The sequence below is a fragment of the Corvus hawaiiensis genome, chromosome 2 (assembly GCF_020740725.1).
Source record: "Corvus hawaiiensis isolate bCorHaw1 chromosome 2, bCorHaw1.pri.cur, whole genome shotgun sequence".
NCBI lineage: Eukaryota > Metazoa > Chordata > Aves > Passeriformes > Corvidae > Corvus > Corvus hawaiiensis.
Window position 1 is genome coordinate 5,704,230 of NC_063214.1, and position 20,318 is coordinate 5,724,547.

The following is a 20,318-nucleotide window of genomic DNA, read 5'->3' on the forward strand; positions in this document are numbered from 1 at the left end:
AATTGACACAACAGAAGGACCTGGACAGGGGGTTGGAACTATATGATCTTTAAGGTCCCTTCCAACCCAAACCATTCTATGATTCTATGACTTTGGCAGCAGTGATTCCGAGTGCTGTCTTACAGGAGAAACTGTAATCTCAGCCAGAAGCACTGCTGTTGGCTGGTGTTGTATTCCTCTTTCAGCAAGTGCAAAATAGATCACTGCTGCCCAAAGCTGAAGTCGATCGCAGCTCCCCGAACTTCCTTGTTTAAAGCACATAAAGCAGAGTTCACCAAGACTGTGTGTTCTTGTACTTGGCCCACTGTGGTTGTTCTGCATGTTCACAGCAGAATTTCCATAATTAGAGAAATGCAGGGAAGAGGTTTGGAGGCTTTCTGTCTCTTTGGAGATGTTTTCTGTGCACAAAAATGCCCTCAAGAAGATGGGGTAGCTAAATGCTATACTATTAGGGAGGCTCATCTGTCTGCAGAGAGCAACCCTCCAACATGCCAAAAGAAAAGGAAAGGCACAATGGCTTCTGCCATTACCAAACATAAAATCAATGCCAGGTTAAAGCTTTCAGGTCTGGTAGCACAGAGCGAGCTGGGCTTCATCCCACAGTCCCAGCATATGAGGAAGAGAAATGTTTTGTCTCGCATTCCTGATGCAGAGGGGCAATTTAAAATGGTATGTTCTCTCCCTTGCTGTTTTCAGCCTCTGCTTGCTTTTGTGTGGCCACCTCAGAAGTAAACTTGAGCCATTCTGTCACGTGGCTTCTTTCAGCTTGCTGCTAACAGTGTAAAGTGACACTGTGCCACCCTGTGTCTGGTAGGAAAATATCTGCTCATCTAAAACACCTTTGCAACAGAGAAGGCTAGCAAGGACATAAAGAAAAATAGTCAAAGATTGTGATAATAAACGAATTTTAATTTAAGTCCGCATAATCATGAGTTAGTTTGCTGATTCCTGTCCATTTGGGAGCACAGGTTCTTGTACTCTTCTGGACTGACTGAGTACTGTGAAAGAACTTCCAGAAATCGTTCGAGTGGACAGAGACCTGCTTTACAGCCTTTCACCACTTGCTCCTGCAAGGCAAAGAGACAAAATCACAGCTATTGTGCACTGCCAAAGCCCTTTTTTGCTGCATGGTGAAACCAAAAGCCCAAGGTTTGTAGGCGGGACTTCCCACGGGATCTCACCTCTCCACGGTAAGACACGCGCACAAACCACTCCTTGGAGCGCCGGTGCTGATACAGTTCCAGGATCACATCTGCAGCATAAGGTGGCCACTTGTGATCAAAGGTGCCCAGTGCCAGCAGGAGAGGAATAAGAGTAGAGTCATGAGAAGCATAGAGGAAGAGCTTCCTGGAAAAGAAAAGGGAAAAACAAAACCAGACCTAGAATGTCAGCTGTGTTCCTCCATGGATAGGCAGTAGCACTCATGCTTTTTCCAGCAGGTGAGCACTCCTTTTTATCCCACACAATCAGTATCTTTCTGAACCAGTTTTTCACACTGACATCAAGTTAAAATTTATAACTATCAGAGGAAGAGGTCTGTGCTGTACCGGGCCTTTTCAGCTGGATTTGAGGGATTTATTGCTGCTTTAATGTTCTTCTGCAAGGTATTGAACAGGAGGCCAATATTCATCTGAAGAACTTCTCTAGAAAAGAAGCAGAAATAAATTTAGTGGTTTAAAAAACTTTCAAATAATTACACATGAAAGCCTGAGAACCTGCTTTTCTCTTATGATTTGATAACCTGCACTGAACGTAGCTAAGAACTATTAAATGCAATTAATATGGCCAGTTTTTAGTTCAGCTGTTGTGTAGTCACCACTCTAATGTGATTGCAGACTGGGAGGGGAGAGGTGTTAACAAGCAGTCTCATGAGGTGTGGCCATGTAAATGAAAATCTAGAAACTCTTTGATTGTTCTCTGGGCTATTTTGTTTCCCCAGTATGATTTTTAAGTGCATGGGTTTCAGCTAGGGAAGAAGACTGCTGCAAAACAGCAGCTGAAGTGGCTGGGGTCTTTGGTGAGGAGGGTCAGGGTTCAAGAAAGTGATGGCTTTATTTAAAAATTAGTTTTTATCCTTTTACTGAACAAAGAGATGATCTTCATACAGTATCTGGTGGGAAGAAAGCCCCTCTACCTAATGAATACATCAGTGGAAATGGAAGATGAGTGTGACTAACTCTGCTGGGTGTTGTGGGAATGGGGTAAATGAGTCTTTCATTACCTGAGATCTCTAATCCCTAGTAAAGAAAAGACAGCCCTATACCACCACCTGAGAACTGGTGAATGTGGCAGCTGCAAACAAATCTGAAAGGAAAATGACTGCTAGGCTAGCAACTCAGCCAGCCTTTACATACAAGTGTGGAGGAGGTAATTAGCTGCACGTAGCAGCAGATTCTCTTTGCAAGTAGTTACACGTGTGCAGGACCTGGCATCACCTTTTCCGCTAGCACCAGCACTTCTCAGCCGAGCTGTGCAGGTGCCATCCCTGGGATAAACTTCCCAGGCTGGAATTTGGACTGTACTTGTGCAACTGCAAGGGCAGCCTCAGGGCTTGGGCTGGAAGTATCTCTTCTGCTTTTGCCACTGGTTCACTGAAACCCCTGTGGCAACTGAAGCCTTCACTGCCCACCTCAGCGGCTTACTGCTACTCCTGTGAGACCACCCTCTTCATGAGGATCAACAAAACAGGGGGCAAACCCACATCCTGGTCTCCTCAGTGTGCACTCCTTTTTCCTAGCTCATGGTACTGACTCCAGGCACTGAACTTTACACTGAGATGGCTGAGGCACAAACCTCATGAGTGGGCTCTGGTGGAGGACAGCAGCAGATGGGAAAGCACTTCTGTCTGCTGAAGTAAGCTGGTGTAGCACATCCACCCAGGGTAAGACAGCCCCTGAAGCCAGAGGCATGGACACAGGCAATCACCTGGAACTGTCTTCCAGAAGGAAAAGCATGGAGTCAACAGATCGGCGCTCCACTGTCTGCTGGAAGCTCTTCAGCACAGGGCAGCTTGGCAAATTGTGCACCTGGAAGGAGATGTAGCAGAGTGGTAGGGTCTGACCCTTTCTGAACCCAGCCTGAAGACACATGGATGGCTGCCCACAGAAAACAGCTGCTCATGTCACACCATTTGTACTACAGCATTGTACTGTGGCATTCATGTGAGGATTTTTAGGATGGTTTTAAACACACAGACTTGCTCTGTGTACCAAAAGGATGGCTGTATGTTCTTTGGGATGCAGTTCTATGGGGAGTGTAACACATTGAGCCATTCAGCTGACAGACACACCAGTTATCATTAGCTCCAGCAAAAAGGGGGTGCTAAGATGGGGTACAAATGTGCCCAACTTCCTTCCAGTAGCAGAAGCAGTCCGGCTCACAGGTAGCTTGCTGGAACTGGGATTAAGATGACTGTTAGGTGCTGAGTGCCAAAATAGGGAAAGCACTTTGTAATGGGTAAGCAAGGCCCAACGCCTCTCTTAGCTCTTCGTTACACTTGAAAGAAATACTGGATTACAAGGTAAGAACAAAAATACTGGAGATGAGTCTTTATCCATCATACAGCAAGGCTGACCTCATGTCTTGCTTTTTCAAAAGGCCATGCTATTTCTATAAACATTCTGGGTTGCATAGAAAGGTACTGAGTACACATTAGTATTTATGGGTATTGGCACTCTGTGACTTCCTCCATGTGTGTGGTAAGGGGATGTTTCTTTCTGAGACAGTGCAACAGAACAGCTCAGCTCACCTGCTCAGCAAAAATGTTATCGAGGAGGACTAAAAAATCCACAGATTCATCACCATCAATACCTATCCTCTTCTTAATTTTTTTCAAGTCATCAGAGATACCTGGCTGACGCATAGCATTCCGCATCCTATCCCTGTAAAGGAATTAAGAAAACCAAAAATTTTTCACACACCAGGCTTTCTGTCTTTTGTTTTTCTCATGACCCAGCCCAGTTGTCCCACATCAGTGAGGGGCAGAAGAGAAGCACTGCAGTATACTGAGGAATTCCTGATGTTGGGAGTCTGAGCTGCAGAAAGGACAGACACAGTATCCAGATCTCAAGGCTCAAGCTGGCTCTCTGCTCTAACAGAGGCAGGAGGAAAAATTAGGATGAGATGTGAACACCCCAGAAGTGGTTCCCATAAGCAAGGGCTGTGTATCAGCTAACAGATCTGGTCATACTGGAACAGTACAGGTCCATGTCTTCAGGGAGTAGCCTTTAACTGCCTCATGAAAGAAGAAAGGGTGGCAGCTTTGAACTGATTGCTATATGGTGTGGGAAAAGGGAAACACCTAGCTACTCGTTTGTAGCTTAAATCCACCTTTTGTTTTGCTAGAAGCCATTTGCATCTTCATGCTGCTTTAAATTTTATTTTTAAAAATTTAGCTGAGAATATTCATGCTGGCCACGTACTTCCTAGGTAGCCTGCAAGCTGAGGCAGTGCTTACTGCAGCTCAAAGTCTACCTTGACATGGTCACAAAAGGTGCAGTTGGTGGGCAGAGGGGGACAGGGAGCAGAAGACCCTTTTTGGACAGGTGACGTTACTCAAGGAGGCTGAATATGCTCCTTCTAGGGGGCTGTCACCTCACCACTGTCTAGACCAATCATTTGCCTGCAGAGTCGAGCATTACACAGTGAGCTTTTCCAAGTGAATTCTGACAACTCTTGAATTTTGGACAAAAATATGCTAATGTACAATCCAGCCAAACTAATATATCTGCCTCTCTTTTCCATTTTCCACCCTGTGCCCAAACCTGGCACAGGCATTTCAGAGTACTTGACTCTGCAAACAGGAGTGTTCTATGTAGGATGTTCCTTATTTTATTTCATTAGTCTTCATTAAGTGTGCCAAGGCTGAGTATATTTCACTTTCTTCTGAAAGGTATGAATGTGATGGGAATGTTGAAATAACCCCCAAACCAGAAGCTGAATATAAAAAGAAGGCCCAATATGTTCACACTTGAAAGGCTTGTTAAGGGATGTAGATGACATTAATTCTGCCCTGCAGCAATGCCACAGACTAGCTGTACATTAGCTAGTAGTGAGTGTTTGCTAGACACAGACTAAATTAAATTCGTCTTTCAAGGAAAAGTCTCTATTTTATTTTCTTCTGCTGCCACTGCCTAGTGTATAATTCCACTTACCAAGTATTTTATACAACTAGCTAACCATTTCCAGAGAACAGTAAGTGGCAGGGGAAGAAATTGGGAAATGGGAAGAAAATGTGCTGTTGTAAATTACTACTGCTGAAATGAAACAGCAGTGAAATCATACGGGGAGATATTGCTGGCAATTACCTGGTCAAGCATTTCAGGCGCTGGCAGTTGTAGTAATTGGGGTAGAGCATTTCAGAGCTTGCTTCATCAGTGACAATGACAACAGATCCTGTGGAACAAGAAGGAAGTTTCTGTGCTCAGTAGTGCATCTGTGTTTCTTTAGACTGCTTTAATCACTCCCACAGTCTTTGTGCTCAAGTCCAGTGTTATCAACTACCAATTCCCCCCAAGCTATCACCTGCAGCACAAGCCACTGTACTTGTTTCTGTGCATTTATTTTCACGGGGATGCCTGCTGTGCACCTTGTAAAGCTTCCTAGCTGTGTGTTCATTTTTCTCAGGGTTTGTATGTGCCAAAAATTAGTCTGTGTGTCATGAAGTGTAAGGAGCTCTGGCAAGTCCCTTCTACTTGTTTGTGGAACTGAATATGGAAGGAGCAGATGTGAGATCTTTAAAATGCAAGCATATTTTTGGAACATACAAGTAGTTACCAACTGCAGGACACAGGTGAAAGTTACTCCAGACACTGAACTCATACCCAAGATACTTGGGTTTCTCTGAGAAACCTTTTTCAGATGTGTGAGCTTTTTGCCTTCTTGATTCTGAAGAGGGTTAACATTAACCTCCTCAGCAGGTCTGAAAGAGCAGCGGAAAGATACACAAAGAGAGGGAACAAGTGACAAGCTGGTAAAGAATCTGCAGGACCAGGAGAAGTCGGGAAGGGGCTCAAGTGCAAAGAACCAGGGAAGAAGTAACAACTAGGAGCCGGAGAGAGTTAGGATCTGGAAGCTGGGTGCATCTAGGGAAGACTGAGCAAGGACAGGCACTATTCCGAAGTCTCCCCAACCTTCTTTCTGCTGTTGGTACAGCCCAGCTAGCAGGCACCGTGTGGACTCCAGATTCCGGAAAATATTAGTGGAACGGATGCTGAAAGAGAGAAGGCAGTTTGTGAGGTAGCACTTTCTCCTTCATGTTACCATGGCTGCAGCTGGGGAGGTCTTGCTGGAGCTGAGGGTTCTGCTTCCATCCACTGTGGCTTTGGAAAGCTGTGGTGGGACTCATCTTTTGTCACTATAGATATCTAAGGTAGACACCTGTAATCTGAACTGCTCATCAGAGATAGTGGAGATAACAAACTGGCACTTCTCTGGTGTGATTTTTTCTCTGAAGCCAGATGCTCTCAGCATTATTGATGTGAGCAGCAGGGGTTGCTTCATCTCACTGAACTTCAGCTGTTTACAGTGAGTTAAAGTGTGCTCCAGAAACGCCTGTTTCTCTTTGCTCACCACAGAAGTGCATAGCAGCACTGCCAATGGCTCAGTCTAGGTGAGATGAATCTGTCCCTGGCATCGCTCTCAGAACTGCCGGGCAATTGGATGCTTTGTTTCACGAGTGAGTTCTAGTGCCAGGCTGAGCAAAGATGAAGGCCCAGAAGCCAGGCAGAAGGGTATGCTAGTCAGTTTCCCTAGCACAAGGCTACTTGTGACAGGGCAGGAAGAAAGGGAAGGTCCAGGAGGGACCTGAGAGACTCACAAGACCTCAGCAGGCTTAAATGTTGGTGAAAGAAACTTGGCTTCTTCTACAAAGCTTCTCCTCAGCCTTTCCCCCAGGGCGAATGTCTGCTCCATCCCCACTGTAGTCAGCTGTCCTGCGACTACACCACCCTGAGAGCAAAGAAAAGGAGAGGGCTCCAGTGGACCATGGAAATAAAAAAGTCTACAGAGGAATGAGGAACCCACCAGGAAATACAGCCTCACCTTGAACACAGTCTTTTTGTATTCCTCATCCAAGCGTGAGTGGGGTTGGGGTCCTCCATTTAGGTCTGTCACCACGTAATCAAACTTAGTCTTAGCAGGTACATCTAAAAGAGTGGGATGCCATTCCACCTGTTTCAAAACAAACAAACAAACAGTGTTTCAGCAGAAAACTTTCAAGGGCATTAAACCAAGGACTTTTAAGAGCATTAAACTAAAGCTGGAGTATTACACCATGCTGCCTTGCCAACAACACAACACGAAGACAAAGAGATCTCTTCACACAGCTCATAGAGAAATGAGAACAGTGCTGCTCCCTGGTTTTGCAGATCTGATGTGCAGGAAATGCAGTACTTGCTTTCCTCCCCTTACAGAAGAAGAATCTGTAGGAAATCACAATTGCTACTCTTTGTTACACACCGAAAAGCTGCTGTAGGAAACTACCTTAGCTAACCCCTGCTGGCTCCCCAGGCCCCCTCGGTTGAGCTGGGGAGCCAGATCACACACGGTAACAGCGAGGCAGGAGCCATATGTTAGCTGAGCACCAGCTGCGAGGTGCTGAGCAAAGTCTTGGCCTTGGTGCAAAGTCCATGGGCACAGCAGCCCCAGGATGCCCATCCCTGCATCCTACCCCTGAGGGCTCCCTGCAGTTGCAGCAATTGTTCCCTCTGCTGTCACCTGTCCCACTATTGTGCTATTGCCGTTCTACTTTACAGAATCACAGAATTAGTTAGGTTAGAAAAGACCTCTGAGATCATGGAGTCCAGCCTGTGACTGAACACCACCGTGTCACCCAGACCACAGTGCCATGCCCAGTCTTTCCTTAAACACCTCCGAGCAGCCCATTCCAATGTCTAATCACCCCTTTTGTAAAGAAGTTCCTCTGAATGTCCAACCTCAACCTCCCGTGGCACAAATTAAAGGATGTATCCTCTCATCCTGTCACTTGTTCCCTGGGAGAAAACCCTGACCCCCACCTGGCTACAAGCCCCTTTCAAGAAGTTGTAGACGAGTGATAAGGTCACCCCTGAGCCTTTTTTCCAGACGAAACGCCCCCAGCTCCCTCAGTGGCTTCTCCTAACACTTGTGCTCCAGATCCTTCCCCAGGTCCGTGACCTTTCTCTGGGCTCACTCCACCCCTCAATGCCCTTCCTGAATTGAGGGACCCAGAACTGGACAGGGATGATCCCTGCCCTGGTCCTGCTGGCCACATTATTGCTGATCCAGGCCAGGATGCCACTGGCGTCCTTGGCCACCCGGGCTCACACTGGCTCACATTCAGTCGCTGTCGACCAGCACCCCCAGGCCTTTTTCCACTGGGCAGCTTTCCAGCAGCCACTACTACCCAAGCCCGTAGGCGGCATGGGGTGCAAGCTCCCAAATTCCCTCGCTTTCCCCTCGGGAATTACTCTCGGTATCGCCTCGGGAAGGAGCATAAACGCCAAACCATCAGGCTGCCGGCAGCAAGGCAGGAGCACAGTCTGCTCTGCCGCCGGCTCGGGGTCGGGGCACAGCCCCGCAGCGCCCCTGCCCCGTCCCGTCCCGTCCCGTCCCGTCCCGTGCTCACCGGAGCTACCCCGGGCAGCGGCCGCAGCGGGGTGCGCGCCCCGTGCCGGTACACGACCTGCACCAGCCTCAGCTCCAGCTCCCGGTGCCGCCCGCCCTCGCCGTCATCCCGCCCGGCCGCGGCCGCCCGTCGCCGCTGCGTCCAGGCGGCCAGGCCGCCCAGCAGCCACAGCCGAGCCCCCCAGCCCATGGCGGCCCCGGCGGCCCGGCTGCACCGCGGGGAGCGGCGGGAAGCGCCGGGAAGCGCAGGCCCGGACTGGAGCCCCCGCCGGAGCCGGGCAGCGGCGGGGCCCGAGCCCGGACTGCGGCTCCCGGCGGGCGCCGCGCAGGGAACCGGGCGGTGCTGGGCGGGACCGGCGGTGCCCCCGCCCTGATGGGGGCACGGCCGTCACCCGGGCCCGGCGGCGCTCCTGTGCCTCTGCTCGCCAGCTTTAGCCCTTTTCCCTGGGCGACTCACCGGGCACCAGTGTGCGCAATAACCCCGTGTAGCGTTCCAGGCTTGGGGAAGAGTGGCTGGAAGGCGGCCCACTGGAAAAGGACGGGGGCGCTGGTCACCGCGGATGAACTGAGCCGGGTGTGCCTGGGTGGCCAGGGAGGCCAGTGGCATCCTGGCCTGGAGCAGCAATAATGTGGCCAGCAGGGGCAGGGCAGGGATTGTCCCCCTGTGCTCGGCACTGATGAGGCCACACCTCGAATGCGGTGTCCAGTTTTGGGCCCCTAAGTTCAAGAAAGGCACTGAGGTGCTGGAGCGAGTCCAGAGAAGGGAAGGGTCTGGATGAGAAGGGTCCGATGAGAAGCCAGTGAGGGAGCTGGGGGTGCTCAGCCTGGAGAACAGGAGGCTCAGGGGGGACCTCATCGCCCTTTACAACTCCCTGAAAGGAGCCAGGTGAGGTTTGGCCTCATCTCCCAGGGAACCACTGACAGGACAAGGGGACACGGCCTCAAGTTGTGCCGGGGATGTTCAGGTGGGACATTTAGAGGGATTTCTTCACAGAAAGGCCGATTAGATATTGGAATGAGCTGCCATCCCCGTCATGAGTCACCGTCCCCGGAGGTGTTCAGGGAGCAGGGCAAGGGTGAAGGAGAAAGAGGGCAGAGAGGATGGTGACCTGCACAAAGGCCAGAGGGAGGAGCCGCTGCAGGTGGTGAGAGGTTGGCACAGACACCAGGACGTGCAGAGGGGGGATTTTGGTGATCTCCTCGTGTCTCTCAAAGCGCTGCAGTTCTGAAAGGGTTACCTCAGTTTTCTGAGCTTAGAGTATGGGAAACACAGAGGCACAACAAGAGCAGGGAGAGAAGGGGAAAAAATATTTTTGAAGCCAAGAAAATAACAAATGAAGAAATCATAACAGATGAAGAAATCAAGCCTAAATCTTGTGTTGCAAGAGAGTAAGGGGTCAAGAATGCTGAGGGGAGAGGGAGGGAAGGTGGAAGAGAGATGGAGGTGATGTGATAGAAGTGAGCAGGGAGAGAGGCTCACAGTGAATTGATTTGTATTTCCATTCAAATGTTACCTTGGAAGAAAACCCTGGTTCCTGTGAAGTTGTGAAGACTGGGACTGCAGGGTCCCTCCTGGGTGGCCCTGGCTGCTGCCAAGCAGCATTGCTGGTGAGATGTATTTTAGAATACACCATGCCACAGCAGGTGCATGCAATTAGAGGAGAGATCTCCAAAATAGCAGGCGGCTGTCAATTTTTAAGCAAATGGTGTTGCCCTATTTTTTTTCTTCGTCCAACTGTGTAGAAATTTATTCTAAGATGCGCCATCTTTACAGAAACATTTTCAAAGGACCTGTTATTTTTACCCTTCTGTTGCTTTTTGTGACCAGACGAGGAGCAGAAGGCTAATCCAATGGCCACCAGGGGTAAGTTTTTTTCCACTGAAGGAAAGTAATGAGCTCTAATGAGCAAGCATGTTTCAGGAAACTTTCCACTCTGAAAGCAGAGGGCAAATTTCCTCCTGGTTGGAATTGAACCAAATTGCAATGATTGCTGTCTTTGCGAAATATTACCATTGCTATCATTTGCCTTTTACAGGGCTTCAAAAATGTGTCACACCTCAGAACACTCTGGCTTGATAAGTTTGCATTTACATCCTCCTTTTTTTGAAGAGGAAACTGAGTCATGGTGAGCTTTGTAGTTTGACCAAGTCACACAGTTGTTGTGTGGCTGATACATTGATAAGGTGTGAGGCCAATTTTAACAATTAGATTTTTTTGTTCCGCAACGTGGATTGAAATTAAATAGTGCTTTAAAAATACCCACAAAAGAAAAAATTTAACCTAATGAGTTTGTGTGTTTTATTGTTTTTTTGGACTAAGTGAACACCTTGTCCCTGAGGAAAGGTAAAGGATGGCCAGGTTGGATGGGGCTTTGAGCAACCTGTTCTAGTTGAAGGTGTCCCTGCCTAGTGGGGGCGTTTGGAACTGGATGATCTTCAAGGCCCGTTTCCAGCCCAAACCATTCTATGATTCTATCATTCTGTGAAAGGGCTATAGCTCTTTGTGGTGTAAATCAGAGATTTACCTTAAATTGTTTGTATGGTAGAGGCACAAATAACATTTGGATGCCCCTGAGGGAGGTGGGTTTATTTCTCTCTGATTGGTAGGGGTCAGAAAATAGACACGTTGCCTTGACTTCTTTGGTTCCTTTCCCAAGCGCTTTTTGCTCAGCAAGGAGAATGAACTGGAAATGTTCTCCCACAGCTCTTCACCACACAGGCTGCAGCTGGGCTGGGAGCCTGGCTGCTGGAGAAGGGTGGCTTAACCAGCCTGGTGTGACTGCCCAAAGTGGGCAAAAGCAGCTCTTGCCAAGCATGCTATCTCTGTGTCCCATCCTTGTTTTGGGGCAGCTCCACCTCTGGGTGGAGTCCTGCTGCTCTGCTGTAGCACAAAGTGTTTTCCTGCCCTTCCAAATACTTCTTCCACCCCAAAATGTTCCCATGACTGTCTCTCTGAGGGCAATGAAGGTGCTTTCACTCTGGTCCCTTGAAGTGATCACAGCTGCTGAAATCTCAAATGCAACACGGCAGGAGTTTGTGCAGGATTCATGTTTGGAATCACAGGCTGCTGCATCCTGCAGCCAAAAGAACTTTCTCCATTCCCAGCTGTGGAGATAATGATGATGTTTCTGTGTCCTGCAAGGACTGGTGACCACAATGGCTATTATAAACCAGTCAGTCTGGGCATGGAAGCTGTATTGCCTTCACAAAGGGCTGAACTTTATTTATAAATGGTTTGAGTGTGCCGTGCTGCTTCCTGTGGAGCCGTATCACTCTTGTCTCCTCCAGTCTGTCTGTTGTGGTGAACCTTGTAGCCAGCTGCTTTGTGAGCAAGGCGCCTGGGGAAATGGAAGGAATGTTTCCACTCCTAAAGTCTGTGATCCTTTGGGGAGGAATTGGCAAAAATAAGCCCCTAAATTCCACCGCAGACCAAGCCCTCCCTGCAAGACACCATTCACGGTACAGTGTGCAGATCTTACGTATCTCGTCTCATTTTCTGCATGCTTTCACATCAGTGCTTTACCTTCCAGCAGTGAAATGATGTGTGTTGATACTTGCAGGTCATAATTTAATTTCTGAATTCCTGCAGGTTATGTGGGAGAGTCCCAGAAGTCGGAGTTGTCGTATTTAGGGCTGGCATCATGAGGACATTTTTAGAGATTTCCTTCTATGTATTTTAGAAATACATAGAGAGCAGGTAATCACATAGTTGGTAGTTTCCTGCCTCTTTTACCTAGGAAGATGTGGCCTTCCCTCCCTTTTCTTTGTCATTTCCAGGCTCGGGCATTTGGTCATTGTTGGTGTGGCAGTGGGAGAGCTGGAAGCCAGCCGTGTGCTGGCGACGGACCGACTGTGCCAAGGTTCATTCCCCACCCCGTAACCCAGCACAGAAGATGCATTCCCTGCCTTCTGTTTTTCTTTTGTTCCAACTTTGTCATCCTAAACTGGATGGTGCCTGCAGCCATCTGCTGCATTTGGTAGTCTGCGGCATCACGCCGACTCAATTATGCGCCGCTCTGGGAGAACAGCAGGCCAGTTTTCTCTTCAGCTTTGAAAGAGTGGTTTTGCCTTGCACAGGAAAGCTGAGGCAAGCAGGAGCCCCCAGAAGCAAGCTGGATAAGCTGTTCCCAGCCGTGTCAGGTGGAGTCTCCGTGCCTGTGCAGTCCAGGTGTGGTGGGAGAGCTGCCAGTCTGTCACCGTGCCCGAGATGCTGTGTCCTGGGACTCGGTGCTCTGATGCCGTGGCAGATGTGCTCCCCTGTGGCAGCACTTAACCATTTGGCACTTTTAAGCTTTATCACCTCATTTACTTTTTGTGAATATACATTAAACCAAGGGTATTTCTATTAAACCAAATGTTTTGGGATGATATGAAATGAAAAAGGAGATGGTGCAAGTGTAAATTACATTTGCTTTTTTTCAAAACAGCCATGAGAGAAGGGCTGCAAAGAGATGATGTTGAGCCTTACACTGGATTCCTGCAAAGTTGTTTTGTTATGCTTTCATACTCAGAGAGAAGTGACCAAGCAGGAGGATTTATGTGTGTGATTCAGCCTGTGACATCAGTCTTCTTCCTGTGGTGGGCAGAGGAGACGTAACTGAAATCTGGGGTGAAATGTTTATTTTTTTTTTTATTTTTTTTTTTCTGCAGGTTTAGGATAAATTTTGAGACTCCAGGACTGCTTCATGTTTTCTTCTTTGCCTTCCCAACAGGTAGTGGACCTGGTGGGTTTCAACATGCAGCCATCCACATTTGCTGTTTGAATCCTTCTGGGCTGTCCATAGTGCCCTGATCCTTTTTCCCCTTCAGTAAATTCTCCTCTTCATTACATGAGGATAGGGGCCAGATCAAGTGGTGGGGAGCTAGAAAACAAGGACTTGTGCTATTTACATGTAAGACATTTCTGGCCCCACCAGCTGTTCCATGTGTGTTATTTTCAGAAGGGAAATAATCCACAGGAGGTCAGGAGGGTGGAATTGCGTGAATATGTTGGGTGAAGGAAATCAAGATGCTTGGAAGTACCCAGGCCTTGTCATGACAGAGTGTTCGGATCCCAGATGATTCTGGCTGGGAGAACTCAAGGAGAATTCTCAGAGTGCTTCTTGCATGGCTAGGAAAGGCTGCTCAGATGGGCGTTTGTTTGCTGTTTTCTACAGTCATCTGTGTTTACACTGCTGGCAGGACCACCTGTTCTTTTTTTGAACAATAATAATGTGTGTGTGTGTGTGTATATATTGCTGCATTTCTGCACTTATTTTTAGCCCTTTCCAAAAACCCCTGACAGGTTTGAAAGATGCTCTGGATTGTGAGTGGTGCCTGGTGGCATTGCTCACATTGATGGTTGTCAGAATTTCCATGCTAGATCTCTGCTTTGAGAGGTTTATAACTCATCCTTCTATTATTGGTCCTGCAGCTCTCATACCCTGGAAAAAAGAAAAATAAAGTAAAATAATAAAAACAAGGAACTTTTAAAAAACTACATTTTCCCTACAGGTTTGTGGAAATCAGACTTGTTGGCCTAAACAAGAGTTTTTCAGGGCAGACATTGAGTCTCGTCACTTTATTTTTCAGCACCTGATTGCAAATATGTGGCAGGTCTCTTTGACGTGTTTCATGTGGTCAAATGGAGAAGCTGTTTTTACATCAGGCTGGTACAGGCACTGGATGGTGTAAAATGTCAGGGAGCCAACACCAATTAGCTCCCCACCACCAGCTCTGAGGAAGTATAAAACCAGCTGAACGATGGTTGGGCAGTCTCCACATCTGGGCTGACACCAGTTGCAGAATCACAGGGTGAATGCTCCTCATGTCAAGAACTAGCAGAGAGATGAGACATACCATGGATTTTTTACATTCATAAACAAAGGACATGCATTTTGCTATTACATGCAATCAGCAAGGGAAATCCAGTACAAAGCAGCAGCTGATAATTTTGAGGAATACATAGTTATCCCTTATTAACTTTATGGTCCGTATTTTGGTAGTGTCTCCCATCCATTCAGCTCACAGCAGGTTGCAGTTGTTAATCTGCACCATTCCCTGGTGAAGTCCTACACAGATCCTGATGATTGCTGGTGCCCAGGTGTTGGGAGGATATTTAATGGAGTGCCCTGGTGCTGCTGGGAACCCATGGCAAAACAGGCAACAGCACACAGGAGCCTGACTCATGCAGCAGCGCTGGAAGGAGTGAGCTGCATCTCTGCTGGGAGTTCTCCCAGGTTTTGAAAGCTGTTGGAATGTCGGCTGCAAAGAGTGCATTTGTATGCAGGCAGTAGGTGCTAATTCACACCGAGAAGGTAATGAACTTGAAACTGGGTCCTGACGCACAGTGAGGGGCGTGGAGGAAGCACTGGGAGCTTGAGCTGAATCAAAGTCAGGGTAATGTCTCATGCAGCATTCAGAAGGCTGTTCAAACTCAGATTGTCTTTTGGCAGATGGGAATAACACTTATTCCCTGTCTCTCCAGGAAGGCTGGGAGGTAGCAAACGTACATGCAGAAGGCTTTGTATATGCAAGAGCTCAACTGTTTTTCACACTATATTAGTAGCTGTTTGAATGACAGATATGACCTTTCCTTCAGGTCTTTTCTGACAGCTCTGGACCCTTATGGTTATGAAAACACTGCTATTACAAAATGGAAATAGTTGGGTTGCTTTTGTGCACGTTGCCTGGGTACACACACAGCGCTGCTCAAGACACAGAGTTTTAAACTCTTTTATCCTGATTTGTCTTCCCCTGCAACTGATTTTTCTGAAGACACAAAGGTTTTTTTTATTCTGGTTCCCCTTTACATCCATTACCTATCTCAGGTCATGGCATTCCTGTAGGCTCTCAGCACCTCCTTAGTGGGAGGCAGGGGCCACTATATTTTTTCAGATGGGCATTTCAGGCAGGCAAAGCCACAGATGCCTTGCCTATTGTCAGACATAAAACTTCTTGGATTGGGAACCTGAGGGCACTCTCCAAATTTCCAGGCTGGTGCCTGAGCTGCTTGTCCAGGCTCAGTGTTATCTTTTGCTGCTGTTCTGATCCCATCTGGCTGTCAGCTGTACCAGCCAGTGCTCCGTGGGTATTTATGCTGCTGCCAGTTCTCATGTCTCAATTGGGAGTTATTTAATGCGGGTGACTGAGATTCCTGGAGAGGAAGAATTTGAAGTATCCCAGACAATGGTATGGCTGACATAATTTTTGTCGTAAGACTATGCTTTAGTATTAATTTTAAGGATTGTTGATACACATGAGTTTTTCTAGGGCTTCAGAGTCTGGGGTTTCAGCTATAAGAAAGGTCAGAGGCACAACAGTCTTGGTATCGGAGTTTAATATCCTTCCCTTGTAAATAAATAGAAGAAATGGGAAGAGGAACATATGATTTAAAATTTCCAGTGATGGTGAGATTTTAAGAAAGAGGCAGCATAATATTTTTCATGATGCATTTGGCATTTTTGAAGAGAGATTCCTGGTAAAGCCTGACTGCAGGTCATCAGAATCAACACCTAAGTCAGAGAAGGGAATGGGGCACGTCTCCCTTAGTAAAAATCTTTATTGCATGTTCTCTTCCTCTCAAGTACCCTAATTAGAAGTAGGGGAGCTAATGAATATTGCTAAATGGTTTGAAACAAACAGCAGCACTGTGGACAAAAAATAGTCATTATGAGCTGCATTGTATCAACCACAGTGAATTTTTCCCAGATTTGTAGGTTTTAATGCTGGGGTGACTGGTCTGACTGTTTGCTTAGTGAAGGGGAGAGGACCTTACCCAATAATTTCCAATGGGGTCAGTGGCTTCTGTTGGTACCAGTGCACACCTTTTAAAATCCTATCACAATAATTAGAAACCACCTCATCCCTAGACTGTGCTTTCCCATTGTTAATTAAAATAATAGTTCTCATTGTAAGAGTGCTTCCTGTTAGAAGAGCAGTCAGCTGTCAGAAACGTTGTTCCTTTTGCAAGAACTCGCATATCAGGATTAAAATCCTTCTCACCTTTGCCTTGGGAAGTGAAAGAGAGCAAGCTGCAGACTCCCACTGCAGGCCAGTCTGTGGTGCAGAGATGCTGGGGGTGACATGGGAGATGACACTGCATGAAAGTACAGAGCGGCCAGGCCTGTCTGTGTTTGTGTGTCTGAGATGCTGTGGATGTGTGGTGCTGTGAGGTGGATGTGCTCTGCAGCCTCACTGCTTGCTAAGAAATGCACCTGGTGTGATGGCAACCCTGATTTGGGGTGTGGAAGGAGCGCTTTGGAGTGTGCCAGGTGTGCACTAGGGCAGGAAAAGGGATAAAGCATCTCGGGTTTTTTCCTTTGATGATCTGGAGCTCTCAGGTACCTCACTGTGATGTGCTTGAGTGGTCAGAGATATCCATCAGGAATCAGTGAGGATTGTTTCGAGTTCGTTTTCATTTAATGAATGTCTTTATTGTTGATTTAGGACTGGGTACTTTAATGAACTTTTCAGAAAGTCCTCAAATTTGGCATCTCTCTGGAAATGTCAGAGATGAGTCTGGTGAAGCTAGAGATAGGGAGAGCAAAGTGTAACTATATCCTAAGAAAATACAAGGTCACAGAGGGAAAAAATAATCCAAAACTTAATTTCAGGCAAAAAGAATGGGTGAGAAAAGAGTTCTCAAGGGTTGAAAAAAATGAATTGAACGGAATGTGATAAATGAATATGAATTGGAAAAAAGTGCATTTTTCTGTGAATATGCAACAAAGATGATGGTAATTTCTGCCATGCATGTGTACCAAAATGCTTTCTTGAATCTGGGCTGAAGTGGAAGAAAAGCAAGGTGGGAAAGAAAACGTAGTTTCACTGGACTACATGATTTTGCAATGGCTAATTTTGGACACTTGTTTCTGAAAAGTCTTGCCTGTAGCCTGGCACACATCAAACTGGTTCTGTCAGAAGCACTTTTCAACCTCAAACTTTGTTCCCAGGCTGAAGAGCTGGCATGGCATTTACTCCAAAACCCAAACAAATAGCAGCAAGTTTCTGACCTCAGGCTTGCCTCTTGCTGCTAATCTGATTCCTTTTAAGGGTAGGAGCTGGTGGTTAACATGATTTCTAGTGAAACCCTGCTTGCAGCTGAATATGAGAGTGTTGGGTTTTGCTGGGGCTGTTGATAAAAATGTCATGGCCACGCCCCCATATCCAGTTTCTAGGAAAATCTTTCGATGTGTCTTTTGCATTCTTTGTGTTGTCATATGGCTGACCATCACTGACATGCCTTCTTAAGATTAGGTTCATGTCCAATGTGAGCATGAAATTTAACTCTCTCCTGGGTCCCTACCAGTTCATTTTGACCCCTAGCTTGGCCTCATCTGCTTTACCCCTTTCTGTCTAGAACAACTTTATCGTAAAGAGGAGCTCTGGCATATGGATAGTGAGTCACAAACCCCAGCTCTGAGTAATCCCTGAGCAGCTCCCTGCTGTGATCCAGCCCAAGAGGTGGAGATGTCCTCTCAAAAAATAGCAGGCATCTGCAGCAGACTTGGTCTTGCTCCTGCAAACACTGCAGTGGGGTTGTTTTTCTTGCCTGTCATGTGCCAGCCAAACACAGTTTGTAATACAGAAATGAAAAGAGGAAAAAAAAAAAAAAAGCCTAATCTTCTAATAAAATGTAGCCACCTCGAGGGAGGAGAGTGGCTTAATGTAGCAGTCCTACAGGCCTCAGTTGGGGAATAATTTTAAAGGAATATGTAAATATTGCAGCTTTTCTGTGTTTTGATTTCTGACTTGCTCTGGGGGCATACTTTTTTCCGACATACATGGAATAATCGCTTTTATTCACCCAGAGACCAGTGGGTTTGTGTTAGTAGGTTGGCTATGAAGCCAGGCATGGCAGAGGACAGGGGAGTGGGTTTTATGCTGGTGCTGCAGTGTGTTCAAAGAACCACAGAATCACAGAAAATGCTGGGTTGGAAGGGACACATCAGGATCATCAAGTCCAACTCCTGGCCCTAGGCAGGACATCCCAAGAGTCACACCATGTGCCTGAGAGCATTGTCCAAACACTTCTTGAACTCTGTCAGGCTTGGTGCTGTGACCATGTCCCTCAGGAGCCTGTTCAGTGCCCAATCACCCTCTGGGTAAAAAACATTTTCCTGATATCCAGCCTAAGCCTCCCCTGACACAGCTTCATGCTGTTGCCTCGACTCCTGTCCCTGGCCACGAGAGTGAAGAGATCAGTGTCTGCCCCTCCTCTTCCCCTCACGAGGAAGCTGTAACTGCAACGAGGTTCTCTCTCAGTCTCCTCCAGGCTGAACAAACCCAGCAACCTCAGCTGCTCCTCATAAGGTTTCCCCTTCAGACCCTTCACCATCCTCGTGGCCCTCCTTTGGACACCTTGTGCTTGGGAAGTGTAAGGGCTGGAAAGGGAAGGACAAAACTCTCTGTTCAGGTGCACAAAAGGGTGAAAAGTGTTCATGTGGAGAAGCTGCTGAACCTTCCCAGGTTCATGAGCAGCTGAGAAATCAGGGTCCTCTGCACCCCTTGTCCACATCCATCCTTCTGTGGGATTCCTGCATGGGCATTAAGGATTCAGATGCCTAGGAACCGGTGGAAGGGACCTAAAAGTACATTTGAAGTAACCACCATTTCCACCAGGCTCTCTTGGGTGTTTTCCATTACTAATCTAAATGCATTTAACTGTCCTTAAAATGTGTTTTGGTGAGCATTTATTGCATAAAGTCTCCAGTGGAGGTGTGTTGTTTGGTTTGTGATTGGCTACATAGCACTGGACTGGTTACACAATACTGCTCATGCTTCCTGAGGGCTGGAGGAACACAGAGCTGCCTCTGGGGTGGATATTGACCCACGTGAATTTAAAATTTGGTTTCCTTGGCTGACATTTACTTTCTGAGAACTCTGTTGCCCGTCAAACTCAATTGCTCAGATGTCTGTGGGAAACCAGTGGTGGTATGTGAATGTGGCCTCAGCAAATTCATTTTTAAAAATGTGAACCAATGTTCACTGAAGGAAAAATGAAGCAGTTCTGCATTATTTGGCTACAGTGAGTCTTACAAGCTCATTTGATGCTATTTCTTTTTCTGTCATCAGACTTTCATGACAAAGTTATATATGTATGGTATTACAATTCCCGAGCTCCCCAGAAAGATCTTTAATCATCTAGACCATATAAGCAACGAACACTTCAGGCAAAAGCAAAGCTATTAATTTTGCACTTCAAAGTCACAGTTTCTCCCCCTACAAAGTGTATCTTATAGAGCTGCCACTCTCCATCCTCATTCTCACCCTATCCATACTGCTGGTGCTGCCACTAACCTGAATCACTGAAATGTTCTTTATTCACGAATGTGTGCAGAACCTGCCATCAGCCCTGCAGAGGATCCCCTCCTGTCACCCTTGCTGGGAGGAGGTGCTGGATTCCCTCAGGGGCACTTAGAGCCTGGGCATCCTTCTGGCCACCCTGGCTGCGTAGTTGCCTGATACTCCCAAGGGAGCTCCCCTGGGACCAGCAGTTCCCCTTGTGCCTGTGTTAGTCCCAGGTTTCCCAGGAGGCAGCAATGCCAGCAGGGAAGCTGCTCTGCAGTGCCTGCCACTGCTGTGTGTCAGGCTCTCTGCTATGCTACGCTGACTTTTTGAGTGCTGAATTTCTGCCTTCTTTGTACGTTGGCCATTTGCTGTCCAGTCAAGCGTGGTCTCATTCCTGTGAACACACAGGGCCTTTGTTCCTTGGGGTTTGGGTCTTCCTGATT

General features: G+C 47.3%; 1 protein-coding gene across 2 annotated transcripts; it reads right to left on the bottom strand.

Moving 5' to 3' along the window:
* Positions 1-888: 888 nt before the first annotated feature.
* Positions 889-9,217, bottom strand: ACP6 (acid phosphatase 6, lysophosphatidic). Of its 2 annotated transcripts, none has more exons than XM_048295371.1 (10): positions 9,062-9,217; positions 7,042-7,170; positions 6,818-6,948; positions 6,132-6,211; positions 5,307-5,394; positions 3,749-3,881; positions 2,926-3,026; positions 1,548-1,643; positions 1,182-1,347; positions 889-1,067 (listed from the first exon to the last, which is right to left on the bottom strand). In XM_048295371.1, exons 1-10 carry the CDS (start codon positions 9,209-9,211, stop codon positions 927-929), a joined length of 1,215 nt encoding a protein of 404 aa, XP_048151328.1. In that variant the 5' UTR covers positions 9,212-9,217; the 3' UTR covers positions 889-926. The 2 variants fall into 2 exon arrangements, with proteins under 2 accessions (XP_048151328.1, XP_048151327.1); XM_048295370.1 differs by lacking the exon at positions 9,062-9,217 and adding an exon at positions 8,606-8,904.
* Positions 9,218-20,318: the final 11,101 nt, after the last annotated feature.